This window comes from Epinephelus moara, chromosome 6 (assembly GCF_006386435.1).
Source record: "Epinephelus moara isolate mb chromosome 6, YSFRI_EMoa_1.0, whole genome shotgun sequence".
Taxonomy (NCBI): domain Eukaryota; kingdom Metazoa; phylum Chordata; class Actinopteri; order Perciformes; family Serranidae; genus Epinephelus; species Epinephelus moara.
Window position 1 is genome coordinate 9,868,244 of NC_065511.1, and position 18,072 is coordinate 9,886,315.

The 18,072-nt window shown below is 39.6% G+C and overlaps 1 protein-coding gene across 1 annotated transcript; it reads right to left on the bottom strand.

The window, feature by feature from the left end:
- Positions 1 to 481: 481 nt before the first annotated feature.
- On the bottom strand, positions 482 to 17,790 carry spag1b (sperm associated antigen 1b). Its single transcript, XM_050045764.1, has 18 exons — positions 17,643 to 17,790; positions 17,298 to 17,457; positions 17,063 to 17,185; positions 16,908 to 16,978; positions 16,598 to 16,710; positions 16,381 to 16,486; positions 16,049 to 16,179; positions 15,708 to 15,814; positions 15,112 to 15,241; positions 12,492 to 12,941; positions 10,336 to 10,435; positions 9,718 to 9,870; positions 8,761 to 8,918; positions 6,840 to 6,981; positions 5,813 to 5,939; positions 5,429 to 5,593; positions 3,317 to 3,640; positions 482 to 3,127 (listed from the first exon to the last, which is right to left on the bottom strand). Exons 1-18 carry the CDS (start codon positions 17,786 to 17,788, stop codon positions 2,999 to 3,001), a joined length of 2,835 nt encoding a protein of 944 aa, XP_049901721.1. The 5' UTR covers positions 17,789 to 17,790; the 3' UTR covers positions 482 to 2,998.
- Between the last annotated feature and the right edge of the window lie 282 nt (positions 17,791 to 18,072).

Genomic DNA, 18,072 nt, shown 5'->3' on the forward strand with positions numbered 1-18,072 from the left:
TGTTTTAGCACTAAAATCAACTTGTAACACACAACTGAGATTATCTTTAGATGGATGAACACATAGCTGTAGTCCCACTGTGGGAGATGTTTTTTGACAGCTCTTTTGCAGCTTGGTAACCACAGAGTTTTGACCTGTAGCTGAAACCCTCAGTGTGTTTACTTAGTGCCAAAATGACTTTGGAAGCCCAGGCCTGGTTAAGGTCTGTGGAAAGCTTGTGATGATATGTTGGGGATAGGGTGGGTAAGGGTTTGATTTGAGAAAAGGTCTCTGGAAGGCCACAGTTTTTGGAGATAATGCTGAAAGTCATTATATTAACATTAACCAATGGGTTGGTCAATTCTGTGAAATTGTATAAAGAAAATGTTTTGTCCTGTTCAAAGGTGATTTATTCAGGCTGATGGTCTCGCCTCACTGAGTAAGAGAGAGCTTTGATATCTTTCTTTGTTAACTCATGGTGCCTTCAAGAAGCTGTTTGTGTTCTCTGTTTGTCTCTCTCTCTCTCTCTCTCTCTCTCTCTCTCTCCACTGTGTCTTCAAGACTCCACACGACGACTCATTATAGGTTGCAGAATGTCTGTCTGTGTAGGAGGGATGCTCATTCACATACAGAACATACTGTGGTAGACATGGTAAATGAAGACTTCTCAATTGCCTACCAAAGACAGCACTCAGGCTCTTGTTAAATCTTATACCTTTGACTTGTCACCCATAGACACAGTATAGTGCATCCTTTTTACACCACGGGGATGAATGAAGACAAGACCCAGGATTATACAGACATACAGACTGCTGTTTTGTACATGCTTCACAAATGCTACGCAAATAACTGTGGCCGCAGAACGGTCCAAGGCACCTGCACTGTTACCTGTATTTCTTCTTACATTGATGTTCTGCAATGCACACAGGTTAAAGGGGATACATAGGTCGGTTCTGGGGTACCTTCCCTATTGATTTGTCCTGTGATTCCTGTCTGTGTTGCCAATCGGTGCTGCTGAGCAGACTTGAAGTCAAATTTCTGTTTTCAACACTTTATTTCAGAGTGTTTGCTAAAAGCCTGTCTTTACCGCTCAGTGGTCAGCTTTATTGAGGCCACTGAGTCGGCTCAGGTGAACCTCTACCAGGTAGGTAAATGCATCTTGAATGGTATTTTGACCCAGGTCTGTTACTGAATGAACACTGAGTTTGGTTTGGCGGATAAGGCTACATGCTGCAGTCCTCCCCGCATTAAAAAAAATGTTTTGTTCTTCCTCCCCGGTTCGGTTTTTCATTCTTCACCAAAACTCCAGTTTCTTGATCCTAATTTGAAACACTAGTGCCAGATATAATTTGTAATTTGTGCAGAATGGCATAAGGTATTTGTATATTTGTTTGGTAATTTGCTTTACTATATGCGTGTAAATGCATATCAGAAAAATAAAAAAAATATATATGAAATGTTGTCCCGTCCTGTTTTTAAGGAAATGTAAGCACTGTAAATAGTCAGGGTGTTACATTTTTATTTTTATTTAACTATTTCATTTCATCTTAGCACAGAGAAAACATTTTATCCAGTTTATTGAATAGCCCTGAATAGCCCTCTGTAAATACTGTACACATTTCTTTTTTTCATCTCTACTAAAATATGTTAAAACTGTGGAACATGGGAAATTATTGCCTCTTGCCCCCCACCTTGTCACTTTGAGATAAATTTGGTACATTCATGAAAACAAAGAATGGTTTGGATTCAGGCAATCTTTAATTTTGGATGACTGGAATGTTCAATAATAATCATAAATACTTAACATTGACAGACTGTCTTTAAATTAGCAAATAAATGACACATTTTAACAACATTTTACGTGCATGTAGCTAAGTGAATATATGTACTATTCATGATGCATAAATCCAAACCATTTAACATTTAGATAAAAGCTACTGAGTGACATAAATATACTTTAGGAGTATCTGCACACTCACCAAAATGTAAGTCCACCCCTAGTCTGAAATCTAAGGCACACATCTCATAAAGATGCTGCTTTTCTCTTTCGTGTGCACACACCTGCACAGCTGAACTGCTATGAAGATGAATGTGCAGATGTGCATTGGCTGTCAGGCTAATTTGGTAAACAAATAAGTTGAATGACTTTATATCATTCCCTATGGAAAAGAGGCAATCACCAGCCTTTGAGAGTGATTTGACATTAGAACCCGGATTAGATAATTGCATAGCTGAATAAACAGAAAAGAGCATCTGAGTCATGTAAGGTTACAAATTGTATCTTCTCCTACAACAGTGAATATCAGTTGAACAGATAGTGCTATCATACTGAACAGAACAGCAATAAGATACCATGCAGGTCTGTTCCTCACACAGAGGTCATAGAGTACAAATGGGCATAATATAACTGTTTATCTTACGGTTTTGACCCACAGCAACAAACGTCTTTATTAATGCAGTAGGAAATGACCCCGCTTGTTCCTTGGCTGGGTAATATTCAGCATGCACTGAATATAATTCGTTATCTTAGCTGGTGTCTGACAGAAGCTCGTTTATTAAATGACTGATATCAAAAGACTGACAGGGTTCAAGGACCGGAACAACGAAGCTCAGTTCTGGGAACATGAGCCTGTCCTGAGCATAACTCATAAACACTCTCTGTAGCCTTACATAACATTGCACATTGGACCCTAGTTATTCATACACCAAAGTGAAAGGTCCATAGTATCCCTCTGTCTGCCCACTGTACAATGCAAGTGGTGGTACAAAAGTAAATCTGCATAGCAAAACGTTCTGGAGAGAAAAATATATTCCTTATACTGTCACTCAATCATACAGTGATCAGATCATTTACAGCACAGAGCAGGAGAGTGAATGTGACTCAGTTCCATTGTGTTGCTCTGAGGCACATTCTGTAGCTTCCTGCCTTTGTGTACTCAGTTCTTGTGCAGTGTTTTGCATAGATCCAAGAGTCGTAGTGGCGCAGCAGCTCATGCAGCAGGGAGCAGGGGCAGGAGGGTCAGATGTATTTGTTGGCCAGATTCTGAACATCGTTCTTAGTGAACTCTGTGCTCTGAACAGCAGACAGATGCTCAAACAGCTGAGTCATGTGACGGCGCTCGTCCTTCTCCAGCAGCATCAATACAACCTGCAAAGACAGACAGCATATCATTTATCACTAAAGCCTCAGCTGCTGGGGCTGAGGTGGACAGATTTATCATAAAAAAAATAATTATTTATTAGATGTAGTAGTTTACCAAATTAAATGTGTGCTCTGTAAGGAGATATGTAACTTACAAATAACCCCTCCATGAATGCTATGGAAACCGTAGCTTACCGAGAACCTGTCTGCTGTGTGCAAATGGTTGAGGTGACGGTAGACCAGGTTTGGGTCTTTTTCCAGAAGGTGGGAGTCCAGTGCCTGCATTAGGAAGCTGATGGTGTTTCCATCCAGCTGGGTGCTCAGGAGCTGGGGAAGCATCTCCGGGGTTGTGGAGGCCAGCAGATCTGCGCAGGCCGCCGTGTTTCCACTGCTGCGAGCTGCGTTCAGAGCCTGGCCGAACTCATAGGCGTCGGTTGGCTGGAGGTTGATGGTGATGTCCTCTCCCCTGTGACTGCTCTCTGAGTAAGAAAAGCCTGTCATTTCCTCGTCACCATCAACCTGAGGGAAAAAAGTTAACGTAAGTGACAAAAGTGGATTTACAGAGAAAAGCTACAGGAGAGGATTTGTAAACCTTAGCAATGCTTAATTTGTGTTTATTAGAACTTCTTAGAAATCACCTCCTTTTGAATAATGATTTAGTCTTGGTAAAGTGATCCAGTCTGAGATGTATTGGTTTTTAATGTCAAGTACTTAATGTCTTTCTGATTGCACTGCATAGACATAAATCAGGGTATTTGATAAAAAAAAAAAAATCAAAGGTACATGACTGTGTATATAAAAAAGTGTAAAAGTTTCTACAACTATAGCTACAACTCCCCAAAAGCATTATGGTCCAAAACACATTCATCAGACACAGAGCTACATTATCTTCCACTGAAGTTATTTTCTTTTTGGCCACCTGACAAAGGAGAATAATGAGCACTTTAGTTTGCTAGTTGTTTGATTTTCTTTACCAGTAACTTGACCTGGGGCGTGTGCCATTACGTGCTTGGCAGATACCACACAAAATGGCTTGTCTGTGCTTGTTTAGTGTAAAACGCCTACAGTTTTCATGAGTGGCTGTTGAGAACAGTGAGATTTAGTCTTTGTGAGGCTGTAAATCCAAAACTTTGATCCTTACGTGTCTAAAATCTGTAGTGTTGGTTGTTAATTTTCAGTGGGTCCAGCTCTATGAATGACCCTTTCACAATACAGTCCGTCCTTTATTTCAGTGTTAAAGGAATACTTCACCCCCTCTAATGACCATTTACATCACCTGCTAACCCAGTGTTACATTACATTTGTAAAGAAAAGTGTTTTTCTCACATGCCTCCGGTGAATGAAGAATCCAAAAACTGAGAAAGTTCTTGATGAATTTAAGTCATAGGGGTCTGCCTTTACAACAGCAAAACTATTTCAGAACATTAAGAAACTCTCACACAACTCATGCAGTATAATCCAAGTCTTATTAGCCAATTGTATGATCAGTACTTCCCAAACAGACAGGCCTTTCTGTCAGGAAACTGAACGGAAAGTGAAACATATCTGTGTCCTCTTCAGAGCCAGACTCACTGTCTGTTCAGTTTCATGTTGGAAATGGCTGTCTGTTTGAGAAGTACTGAGCATATGACTGGTGAAATGAGACTTGGATTATACGCATGAGAGTTGTAAACAGTTGTTTTTATATAGTTTTGCTGTTGTCAAATGTGGACCCTATGACTTAAATTCAATAAGCATGTTTTCTGTTTTGGGATTCTCTGTTTACTGTGGAGACATGCAAGAAAAACAGTTTTCTTCAACAATTCAACGCAACTGCTTGATATACAAATGGTAATTTGGGGGGTGAAGTATTCCTTTAATATACTGCATATTTGACCTGATGGTTCAGATAATGTATGACATTTTTTCAATCATTTCTTGGCAGTGGATGCAGAGATAGAGTTATAACATGTAGAATCAAATTAAAGATATTGCAGTCACATGGCTAGCAGGATGCCCCCAAAAAAGTCTCTTAGGGTCCCAAGGCTTTATGCGGCCTGCAGTTTCGACAATGGCCACTAAACCAACATCACCAAAGCTATATCCCAGGGGGCTTGATGGGCAAACTGAGACCCCCAATCATTATATCACCTTCCTCCCAAACACTTACACATGTAAACAACTCCAATTTAGTGACTACGAATGCCAAGGGTGATTATGCCCATTTCATAAGAATGAGTGGCAAAAGACAAAGCCACTTTCCAGGTGAGCACTGCATGGGATCTGACTTGAAGCCTGGTTGAAGTATCAATCAACACGTTTATCTACCTCGGTGATGGGGACAGTCTTTCTGGGTTTGGCTGGAGAAGCGTTTGCATTGGCCAGACTCTGTCTGAGCAACACTGTGACCTCCTCCAGCTCCTTCTCAGCCTCCTGCACGTTGGGATCCTGATGCAGTACCTCCTGCAGGTCAGAGCTGCATGCCAGGTAGTCCTAGTGGAGCGACAGACAAAACACAGCTTCATGAATGCAACCAATATATGCAAGTGACATTTTATACAGAGTTTAAATATTATAGGGAGGGTGTGAGAGATAAAACAGAAAGCTACTTTCACACGCATTTAGTGGTGAATTTAAAGATTTCCTTCGAGCTCTGGTTTTAAATGAATACATTCTCTCATTGCATTAGTCATCATGGCCAGCTCTCTTCACCTTAAGGCCTTTATTGGCCAGGGCTCGTCTGTAGAAGGCTTTCTTATTGGTTGGCTCCACTTTCAGTGCTGCATCACAGTCCTGCTTGGCCTCAGCAAACCTCTCCAGCTTCAAGTAGCACAGGGCTCTGCAAACACACACACACACACACACACACACACACACACATGTCCCTTGTGATTTTTATTTTTGTCACCAGCAGCTAATTTGATGCGTCATCAAATTGTATCATGAGTGTGTGACTCATCGACTGTGAATCAGACTTCAAATAAAGACTGAAGACATGAAAAAGATTTTTGTTTGTAAAACAGATTTTGGATATCTAAAATCTGCTTTAATGACCTTGTTTGCTTCCTGAATGTGTTGTCAGCATTTCCAGCAGCTGTGTGGCAGCAGCAAGTGTGTTTGCTCTGGTGTGGCTGTACATTCAAGCTCTTTTCTATAGCACAGTTCAACATACACATGCAAACATGAACACACAATAGGATATTTTTCATGTCCACATCACAGTTTCCTCTGCGACACAATCAACAATCTACCTATTATTGTGAAAAAGAAAAGACGGGGGCTCAGTTGGAGAGAGAAAATGAAGCCAGCCCTGTTGGCTGCATGCACTGTGCGTGCTGTACTTCTCTTTAGATGAAGATAATATGGATGTGGCTATAAATGGAGTTGTGATAAACAGCGCTGAAGCAGGCAGCTGTTTCCTGAGCCTCTGCCATTCAGTTCCAGCTTACCAACAATACATACTAATTTACTATCAGTGACAGACTGATGACTGGTTGGGATTAGAGCTGAATGCACCGCCTGGCAGATGACAGCTGGGGATAATTAATCAGTCTGTTTTAAATTAGCTAAACAAATACATTGATTTTACTGCGTGTCTTCTGACATCGCTGCTTTATTAAGAAACAACCGTGAGAACTAAAGAGCACCACAAAACAGTGAGGAACAGAAAGTGAAAGAGACCACAGCAATGTGTGCGTGCGTGTGTTTGTTCATGCTGAGGTGAGACTGAGCCTCTAACCTGTTGGTGTAGATAGCACACTCTTCTGGCTTTAGCTTAAGGCATTCAGTGTACTTTCCCAGTGCATCCTGGAATTGGCCCTTCTTCACAAAGTCATTCCCTTCTTGCTTCAAAGCTGCAAAACGGACCTCTGCTTTCCTTTCTGAAAGACAAAGTAAAGTGGTGCTTACTCATACGGAGAGCAATTCAAATCTCCTTTTTGTCAAAGTAATGAATACACATTGACACTTGCAATACATTTTAATTGACCTCCCTTTATTTCCGAGAAAATCCAACACAGGGAAATGTGCCAGTCTTCTACACTATAAAGCTCGAAGGTTTAAACCCTTGAAATTAATGCTGTGCAAGCTAGACGTGAGGCATGACAGTCAAGTCAGCAATCAGTCACGGTGTGGACTTAGGGGCTAATCAATCTGCTGCAAAGTGTCTTCTGGGAGAAAAAACTGTGCCAGCGGGTCTATTCTTTCATTAGGGTTTAAAAATAACAGCTGTAGCACAGCCCAGGGGATAGAAGAAACTGCACGGTCAGAGAACAGAGGTGACACGTCCACTTATATAAAAATTAGGCCTTGAACATTCTCCTCCCGTCTTAGTGCAGGGTGAATGAGAAACAGGAACACGCTGAATTGTGATATAACAACTGGCAGTCTTTTCTCTTCTATTTTCAGAGAATTAAGACCCTTTACTTGAGTAAAAGTACACACTGTAAACATAGTCCATAACAGGTAAAATTCCTAAATTAAATGTGTTATCTACTATTGGTAAAAGTACGTAATTAGGTTTAGCAAAATGTCAATAGTTAAAGTACTCACTGCAGACAAAATTGTCACTGAGGATGATAAACTGTTTTATTACTGGATAACTATTTTTATACATTCATGTCTCCATATCATTCTACTCTTGTAATTTAATAAGGTGGAGCATTTTTTTAAAATAATTTTTTTAAAAAGTTTTATACACTGTTGTGTAGCAGTCAAATCCACAACAACGCACCCTAAGATCCTCATTAGTTTTATGTGAAAAATGTAACTTGTAATGCTGATGTCAGGCATAAATATGAACCATAAAACTGTTTAAATTTGTTAAATTGCTTTGATGGGGAGACCGCTGCTTTTTAAAACAGTAAAACTAAACTGAAAAATAAAACTAGATGTGGAAAACTAGTCAATGGAAATAAAAATAAAAACTAGTCTTAAGAGAAAGACAACTGTCTTAGCATTGAGTAACTGTGCACTTACCAAACTTAATAAAAGAAAATAAAAATACACAGATAATGTCTTTTGTTTTAGTCTTTGTCAGTTCAGTCAACACAACAAGCATGAAAAGGCACTGGTGCACAAGTATATTGAGACTGGGATGTCTATATGACTCTTAAACAATCATCTTCACAAAGTGTTGTGTTTGTATTATCATACCTATCTGAACTTCTTAAATCTTGCCCCGAAAACATCCCCCTGCTTCATAGTAATATCAAAACCACTAAAACTAATAAAACCTGAACTAAAAGAAAAAAAAGAAAAAAAAAGAAACTGAAACAAACACACTCTGGAAACTAACTGAAACTAAACTGAATTGAAAACAAAACTTAACAACAAATTAAATATAAAAACTAGGGGAAAAAACTATATTGACTGTCTCAAACTGGCACCTCACAGCTGAGGGATAAATATGGGCTTCAGAAGGCACATTGCTATCTTGCCCTTAAGTCAAACTATTTATTAATCTAGATGTTGCATTAAGATCAAGTTTAAGGTTGTACACAGGAACCCTTAAAACGCTGACAGCATGTGACTTGTCGAGACTTTATAGCACAAGGAATACTCCAAAGAATATTTCTAGCCCAATTCACACCGGTAAAATTAATCCTGTGTTTTGGGGGACAGACCTCAACAGCCGTGGTTATGACTTTTTTAGGACAGACCTGCATCTCTGGCTGCCTTCTCTGCTCGAGCCTGGAGGACCTCTGTGCTGGGTGGCTCTTCTCGGCGATGCTGCTGAGCTGACAGAGGCACCAGGGGAATCTCCGGAAGTTTCTCTCTCCAGTCCGCGCCATCCTGCTCTATGAGCAGACGAGTGATCCTGAAGCAGGACGCAGATCAGTCAGTACATGGATGTTGCACACGGAAACACATACATGGCTCACAACAATAAATGTTAAAGGTAAATGCAATTAACACCTGTCTATGATTTAATGTTTTTATGCAGAGATCTCACTGTTCAGTTTTGTAGATATATATATAGACATAAAGCTATGACACAAAGCAGCCAGGTGAGTTTCCCCGTTGCATAACAGAGAGAGGACATGCACTCTGAGAGCCATAATTAGCCTCTGCCTGGAGCTGCTTCTCAACACCAGCTAAATCTGTTAGTCACTAATTAGACTTTGTGTATTTATTCATTTGATTTGTTTTAATTTAGTTTTCTGATTATGTCACAGTGCAATTTCTGTCTTCTTTAAGTACAGAAAAAGATTTAAAATGTGGAAATATTCTACATTGCAGGGTGATAACATTTCCTGATATCATCCCCCTTTTTTAATTTCCTTATCCAAGACAATGATATTATGTGTCACCCGGAATTATATTTAAAAGGATAGCAAGGGTACTTTCGTCATAGACCTCTGTGTCAGTACAAGTATAAGTATTGAATTTCCCCCTTGGGGATTAATAAATTATATAAAGTAAAAGGGTAGCCACCGTCATTGGAATAGCCGCCATGGGCACTGTAATATTTTGCCAACTGCTGGCCTTGAGATGACAGTCAGACAGTCAGACCATTCCATGTGAGTATAAAACTTATTCAGTCAGTCATGTGTGGGTTCAGACACCTCCCTGCTCTCTACAGCCACTCAGGCGAAGTGAGAGGTGAAGGCTAATACCTGTTGACGCTGTCGTGTGCTGCCTGCACACTGATGTCTATCTGCAGTACTGTCTTGTAATCCACATAGGCCTTACGGTAGCGCTCCAGGGACTCATAAGCCATGGCCCTGCGCAGGAGAGGCTTGAGGGAGAATGACTGCAGCTCCAGGGCTCTGGTTGGTATAAATAGATGTGATGAGACAGGAGCAAAGGATCAAGTCTGCTGCCTTTGCTATAGATGCTACTGTCTGAGAGTTCTGTCCATCTAGATTGGAAATCTATATGTGTGACAGAAAGTGGATGTGTTCTTGTGCTAAGTATACAGCACTGTATGCACTGGTGTACACGTGGATTGTTGTGTGTGTGTGTGTGTGTGTGTGTGTGAATCTTAAGCAGACACACCACTTTAAAGGTTTTCACGTGGGAGACTCCCTCAAGTTATCTTGAGTTTGTTTCTTGTGAAATTTCTAAAGAGATTAATGAAAATCTCTTACAACACACCCCAGTGCAAATGCCCCTCATAAAGTAAGTGACCTGCTACTGCAGTATATTAAATGATAAGTCTGTCTACAAATAAATGAAAGCATCACTTCATTTGTACACACAGTGTTATCAGCTCAGATAGTAAATTCTCTCACCTCGTACAGTCCTGTATGCACTCCTGACTGTTGCCATCTTTGAGGTAGCAAGCTGCTCTGTTTGAATACAGAATACACAGATCCTCCGGACTATCAATCCCTGAATGAAAAGAGAAACACAACTCAGAAACAGCATACGTAGTTTACCGATCCTCTGGGATCTGTTATACAGAATATCTGTAAATAAAAACATTTAAATAGGCTTTAAAGAACATTTTGGCTGGTTTAAGGGTGGCTTTGAAAGTCTGTATGTGTTATAATTCATTTATATTGTTCAGAGGCTTTATTGTGTGCTGACCTGACAGAACAACTATAGAAACATGCTTGATAAGGACATGGATTTAAATTAAAGGTATATTTTCTGTTATATTGCCAATTTCTTGTCAAACTCCACCTTTGGCACTGTGTACGTGCGTATTGCGATGTGAAGAATCATGTAACGACGAAATGGAGAACTTTTTTTGTCGTATCACCATGAGAAGCATGACTTTCAAATCCATTTAAAAATTCATGTGTTACACCAAAAGTCTTGTTTGAGTAAACTGCATATTTTTAACTGAACTTGTAACCTGAGGTATGATTCTGGACTCCACACTGAACAAATTAAACTTCCTCTTTGTTGGGACCTAAAACAGGTAGGAAGCGAACCCTCTCTTCCAATAATACACCCTAATACATCCTGCTATTTTACAGGAGCTACACTATCAGTTCCAGGGCTGACAAGTTGAAAAACACAAGGTTGATGACGACCAAGGAAAAGCTTGTCAAACCCCTTTAGGACATTTTCTCCAGTGTATTTGCTGTTCTCTCCTCTTGCCTAACAGGAATTTCACTCCGTTTTCACCATCATTATCACTGACACAAGCAATTCAGGCTTATACTGTATGTTACAGACAGAGCAACATTCCTCAGCGACACTAAATACTTAGCATGCCACCTCATCAGATGAAATGAGATTATGGATGATGACACAGTGAGGAAGTGATGATGATGTCTCAGCAACTGCTCACACTTAGTGAGGTTACTGTGACAGTAGAGCATGTATAGTATGTTAGAGGTGCAAACTAGGGCATGCACATACAGAATCAAACACAATTTTAAGAACCTGTAAAAGGCAGTTTGAATGTTGTTATTACGAGTTTTGCTTTTTCTGAAAGTGTCCCTTTTTGACAGAGCACTGACCACTGCATGATTAAGTAGTTTAAAGGGGTTCAAAGAATCTATCCTCATATCTGCCCCCAGCTCTATTCTGTCTGAATGACATGTAGCTCTCCCTTCATCAGTCAGATGATGGACCTTGAATAATCTAGCTGTCCAGTCACTTTCACATCTAGCAGTACAGCAAGTACATAATAGCAGTCCAGAATGACAGAGAGAGTATGCTTGATGGTGGATGAGCCTGACGGGCAGCAGTTTCCCTCGCTCCATCAATCGTTCACTTTCTCCCTCTCCGTGAGAATTATAGCTGCTGTCCCACAGATTCAATTTCACAGTGAGTGGTTAGCGGTCATGTGACCTGGACAGACCTGAGCTGAGAGGCTTAACACCAGACTGGGGCTAAAACAGAACCACTGCCTGTATATGCCACAACAGCCACATTTTGACGCATCGCTGTAGGGATAAAATCACTAAATACACCTTTTAACTCCTGGATACTAAAATCTTTGTTATTGTTTCTAGGCTGTATGTACACTAATAGGGAATGCGTGTTAGAGATCATTTCTTTTGTTCATGTATAATTTATATCATGGAAAATATGCTTTTTGGTGTTATATTTTGTTATATCCTGCATTGTGATAAAGCAACAAAAACTACACGGAAGCACTATCATTTTAACTGCAAGGTCATGACCTTTGATTCACACTTGCATTGGCCAGTTATAGGAAACAGTCTCAGGAATATTAATGAATAAATACCAGAAAGCAATATTCATTCACATATGGGCGAGACTGGTGATGAAACATCAGTCAGTTAAACTATGGGCCAGTTTTTTGTAACACTGTCTGTTTAGATGTTATATGTTTACTGACATGCAGGTACACAGTAAACTCCAATATCATACATCAACAAAAATCTTTCAAACTACGTGACAGATCTACCAACAACCTTAGATTATAATAACGAGAACATCAGCCATGAGGACTCGTTCACCCTACCTGAATCTGTATAGCCTTGAATGGCTTGTGAGTATTTCTCCAGTGCATCAGCAAACTGTCCATTTTTAAACAGCAGGTTCCCTTCATTCTTTAGCCGGGCCAGAGGTGGGGGCAGGGCTCCACATGGGGCATCAAGGTTGACAGTTTCCCCTGCATATCCTCCAACCGGAGTTTCTTTACCGCTCTGATCGGCCGGAACTGAAGCTGTCGATCCCCTCTTGCTGGTTCCATTGGCTACCTTTTCCTTGGACTCCTGTGTGACTCTGTACTTGTCAGCGCTTCCTCCTTTGCTCTTCCAGTGTCCGTGGTGGGAGTTGTTGGACTCACTGTGAGGACCCCCGTCCCCTCTGCTGTGGGACTTTTTTTGAGCGTTACCCATGTCTCCCCTTTCGGCAGGAGCAGCTGAGCTCTCCTCCCCTCCCACAGGCTGGCTGGGTTCAACCGGACGAGCTAGAAGGGAGAGGGAGGGAGGGAGAGGCAGAGGGAAAGACAGAAGGAAGGGGGAGACACACCCACAGGAAAGAGTCAGCGGTTACATCACAGTGGGGGGAGGGTTGGACACACATGACACAGAGCCACTTCAAAGAGGGAGTTCCAGGAAGCAGCCGCTCTCAACAGTGAACTATGAAAGCTCTGGGTGGGGGTAGGGCAGATAACACGCAAGCATAGTATGTCACGTTACCCAGAGGGACAAGGGGTGTTTCCTCTATGTATGGCACCAACAGACAGTGCGGTTTGTGATGAAAATGACTGCCCTAAATTCAGTGCCTCAGATGCTTTGTGTAAATGAGTGGATTAGAGGGCAAATCCTTTGCCAGGCAGCCATAGTGGGAACTAAATCAGGCACAAATATACACATATACTCCAGTATGGTGTAAAGATACAAATGACTTAACAAAATATTGGATATTTAAAGTACAGAGTATTCAGCCAGTCAGTCTATTCGAATATCAATGCTGACTTGTGAGTTCTGTAAAGTAGGGCAACCAATATTGGACTGTTGATGCTGACTATTGATAGCTGAGTTCATGGTTTATCAGCTTGTTTTCACATAAATACATACTATAACAATATTTTCTAGAAGGATCCTTTAAAGCTAGTTATGACAGGGTTCCTGCAGACTTTTTAAAGTCAAATTTAAGACGTTATGACCTTTTTAAGACCTCATTAAAGAAAAATTAATACCATTTAACACCAACAAACAGCATTAATACACGGCAGTAAACATCACGTTCACATCTCATCGGTGCTCCAGTGCGTGATGCTGTAACTCACATCGTCCCAAGTTTTTCAGTATATCAGCTAAGTCGCCTCGATGTCGTTACTTGTGACCGTGTTACGAATAATAAAGAAATAAAATCATATAACTAATCATGTAACTAGATACAGTAATAGGTAGATTTGATTAGGTATTCAGACATGTCTCTGTTAATCTAAGTTTCATCTCAAAATTTAAGACTTCTCACAAGTAAAAAATAAGACTTTTAAGACAGTTTATGGCCTTAAATTTTTAAAATCAAATTTAATACTTTTAAAGACTTTTTAAGGATCTGGGGGAACCCTGTATAAAATAATCATGTAAAAGGGATGTTCAGAGTGGGACATTTAACATTTGGAAAATAAAACCTGGGAGTTCTCTGTGGTGGAAAAACTAAGTAATTACAACACTGTTTCTTAACTCTCTCAAATATACAATTTTGCAATTCTGCAGTATGATTTAATTTTACTTATCGGCAGTGCTGGGGAGGTTACTTTAGAAATGTAATAAGTAACACACTACTAGTTACCCTGTTAAAAAGGTAATTATTAATGTAAGTATTTTCAAAACTTCATCAAAGTAATGGGTCTCATTACATTTGATTACTTTTCTAACTAAAGTTTTAAACTGAGCAATTAAGCTTAAAGTCCTGAAAACACAACTTTAAACCAAGCAGTTTAAACCTCAAAACAGTACTCAACATTGATTACATTAAAACAAAAGTTATTCTACATAATGAAGGATATACAATGTTATATTCTACAAGTTTTTTTACTTTAAGAATATATTTGGAAGTAGCCCCTTTGCTTATTGATTGACGTGATATATCTCAACATCAACATTTCTGTGATTAGCTAAATGTGCTGATGGTGTCATCCATGCCAATATACTGGTCAGACTCCACTGTAAATCAAAGGAAATTTTAGCCATTGTACCTGCTACAGAGCTATAGATCTACTGCACTAGGTATCTGGTTGTTGGTATTTAATATGAGATTAGTGATAATAATTGGCGAATAAGGACTTAATACTCAAAGCACTGCCTGATACAACAATGCTGCTTTAAACATAACAAATAATGCCTGCTGATTAAAATGCTGACTATCTCTTAAAATAGACAGTCTCATTAAAATCTCCATGTTCATCTTTAGGTAAATAAATAAAAATGAAATAAAATAAAACGGTCCACGATGTGTTAACTACAGCTAAGAGAACATTACATTCATTTAAATTGATCATAGATAGATTTCAGGATAGATTCAGTCACTAGCTTGTGTGTGTGTGTATGTGTGTGTGTGTGTGTGATTGTAAATCAAGGATATATACATATATATTGATTAAAGACGAGTTTAAACTATCTCACCAGTCTGTTCTGCTTTTGTCTCATCGCAATTGTTGACTTCCTCTTCTACTTCTTGGATAAGGATTTTTTTCCCTTTGCTTTGCTGCTGGCATTCCTTCATCGTCTTCTTCTCAATTTCAGACAGAAGTTTCTGTGACAAAAATAATTCATTAAAACATCAGAATCTGTCAACAGTAGGAACCCACCTCAGCTCTGTTAAGTAAGTCTGCAAAGGTGTCACACCAGCCGATACCACAATTATCCATATACCACTGAGCTCAAGTGAATGGCTTGTGTGGCAATGTAAAAGGAGCATTTTCCCATTCACCTAATGTACGTTAAAATAATACATAATACATAATGAATGGACATACAAAACAATGTTCTCAAAGGTGATGGCTTAATAAAATACACTCTGAGCTCACCTTCCAACAGAACTGAAAAAGCAACACCATTCTCTGTTTACACTAATAACAGATTACACATGAATTATGAATACCTTGCAGCAACTGCAATCTTTTTTTCAAGTGCCTGATCTCAAACAAATACAGTGACACCTAGTGGACAAGTATGCTATTGGCATGTAGTCAGTATGCCTTAGTACTTGTATCACCTACAGTGGCTGCAGCATTCTGCGGCTCTTTCCTAAGCACCACCCTCAGGTCTTCAGCAGCCATTTGGAAGTTGCCCATGTGATTATAAACAGTGGCACGACGGAGCAGAGCTGAAGATGAAAAACAAATCACATATAGAATACAAATTACATACACTGAAGCTCCTGTTATCTTCTGTGTTGCAAAGATGCAAATATAATATGAGAAAACATACAGAAAATTCAGGTAGGGGCTTCACAAAAGTAACTGTTGTTGAGGTAGTGGAAACATAAAAGTATGCCAACATAATGATTATTATTTTGTTTGGATGCATCGAAGCACCACTGTACAAAAAAGGAGAGCACCTTTCATATTGGCTGGTTCCAGCTCGAGCACACTCAGACAGTCTCTCATGGCATTGTGCCAGTGCTTAAGATTGATCTCTGCCTGGGCTCTGTTGTTGTATGCAACCACAGTTGGTATAATGGAAAGGCTTCTGTAATGGAAGGTCAGAAATAAAATAAACCTTTATTTATAGTGAGGTTAATAGACAAACACTTAGAGGTACAGTAAATGGAAATGGAATCTGATTTTACTGAACGAAAGAAGGCTAATTAAATGCCAGGAAACATAATATAATTCTCTTAGGAGATGTAAAATACTCTCTATAATAAATGAGTTGTGTTAAGAGTCTGACCTGGAATAGTATGCAACCGCCTCCTCATAATCATTTGCTCTGAAAGCTTCATTGCCTTTGTCCTTTTCACGATTTGCCAGAAGGAGCTTCTCCTGTTGTGTCAGCACTGGATGTATTGTAGAGGCCACACATTTTTGACACATAAACACACACAATTTAAGTATGCACAATGCTTTGAACACAAAATAAATACGAGCTGCTCTACATGATACATTACATGAGGTGTCGACTGTAGTCTTGATTTGGGGGTGTCCTGTGTTTATAATGGCAGATGGCTCATTTTTGACCAAATTTCCATCGACTTTTTCACATTCTTTTTCAACATCAAACCTATAAATAGAGTGAAATATTGGGTAAAGTAGGATTTGTGCCAAATGATGCTCTAGAACAGCATCAATCGTTTAACTGTGGATCATTGTAATGAAAGAAGCTGCGTGGAGCCTTTTATCTACAGTGCCTGCAGCTGCTCTAACAGTGTGTTCTTTCTTCTGAATATAAAAGACAAATGTGGAGACAAAATGACTCACTTGTCCCATTCTCCATAATCACGTGGGAGAGTGTGTTTTGAAGAATTCTTCTTTTCTTTTGGATCTGAAGACTGTGATAACATAAGGCTTAATTTTAGTATTTTGTTTGTATACAAGAATGTATATATTATGTGCACGCTGGAGACGATTTGTACCTGACTAAGTGAAATGGAGCAATTGGAACCTCTTATGGGTGGCATATTTTGATTCACTAGATCATCAAACACTGACTGCAGTTTTAGTGATGTCTCAGTGTTTTTGGTTTCCTCCTGCCACATCTGGAAAAAACACAGTATTTAGTTTTAAAACATTTTCAAAGAATCTGCCATAAAAAAGAGAACAGGAAGTAAGCAGGGTTGATAGAAATTGATACTGAAATGTGTAGCATGCCTTCAAGTCATCAACAATTTGGCTCCACTCATCATAAGAGAGGCTGGCTGCTGTGGTCACAGGGTTTTCCTTCCTGAGGGCTCGGCTCAGAGGGTCCAGTTTCTCCAAGTGACTCTCACAGAACTTAATTAGATGAGGATAAATGCCCTCCTCACCCGATCTTAACACAAAGTAAAACATTACTTTCTAAAGACCACATTTTTAGCAATATTTTCAGTCATGTCTATCAGACTGATCTTAACAGAAAAAAGTTCACCAACATTAACAATATGGAGTAGAACATCCAACAACGTACAAAATCAATTCTACCTCTTCAAACCTCAAGGTCAGTTATGTGGCTTTTACCTCAGTACTCTCAAGATCATCTCCAGGTATTTGACATCTTTGCACTTTTCAATGTAACCATAGTCCAGGTGCTCCACAGGGACCTTCCCGCTGTAGTCAACGCTTGTGGACTGGTTTAGAGGAGAGAAAACTGCATCTGCGCTCATACCTGGGAGGAGTATCAGTTACTCAGTTATTGTGTCAAGCAATGTTGTAACAGCAGACTGGCTCACTAAAGTTAGCTAACCCAACATTATAACGTTAACGTTAGTTAAGTTAGTAGTGTCAAGCTAGCTCTACAGGATGTAATAAAAAGTAGTTAATGTTCGTAATTGATAAATTAACGTTAAGGCGGGAAAGAATTTTCGTTTAAGGAAATTTTAGTGTTACTTTTAGATGATAAACACAATGTTAACTTAACGTATGTCCTTAAAGTTAAAGGAAATAACCT

Coding starts and splice junctions, on each gene's coding strand:
- spag1b (XM_050045764.1), bottom strand. CDS start 17,788: ATGAGCGCAGATGCAGTTTTCTCTCCTCTAAACCAGTCCACAAGCGTT. Junction 12,942..15,111: donor GACAAAAGCAGAACAGACTG/GTGAGATAGTTT, acceptor TCTCCCTTCTAG/CTCGTCCGGTTGAACCCAGC. Junction 9,871..10,335: donor TGCATACAGGACTGTACGAG/GTGAGAGAATTT, acceptor TATACCAACCAG/AGCCCTGGAGCTGCAGTCAT.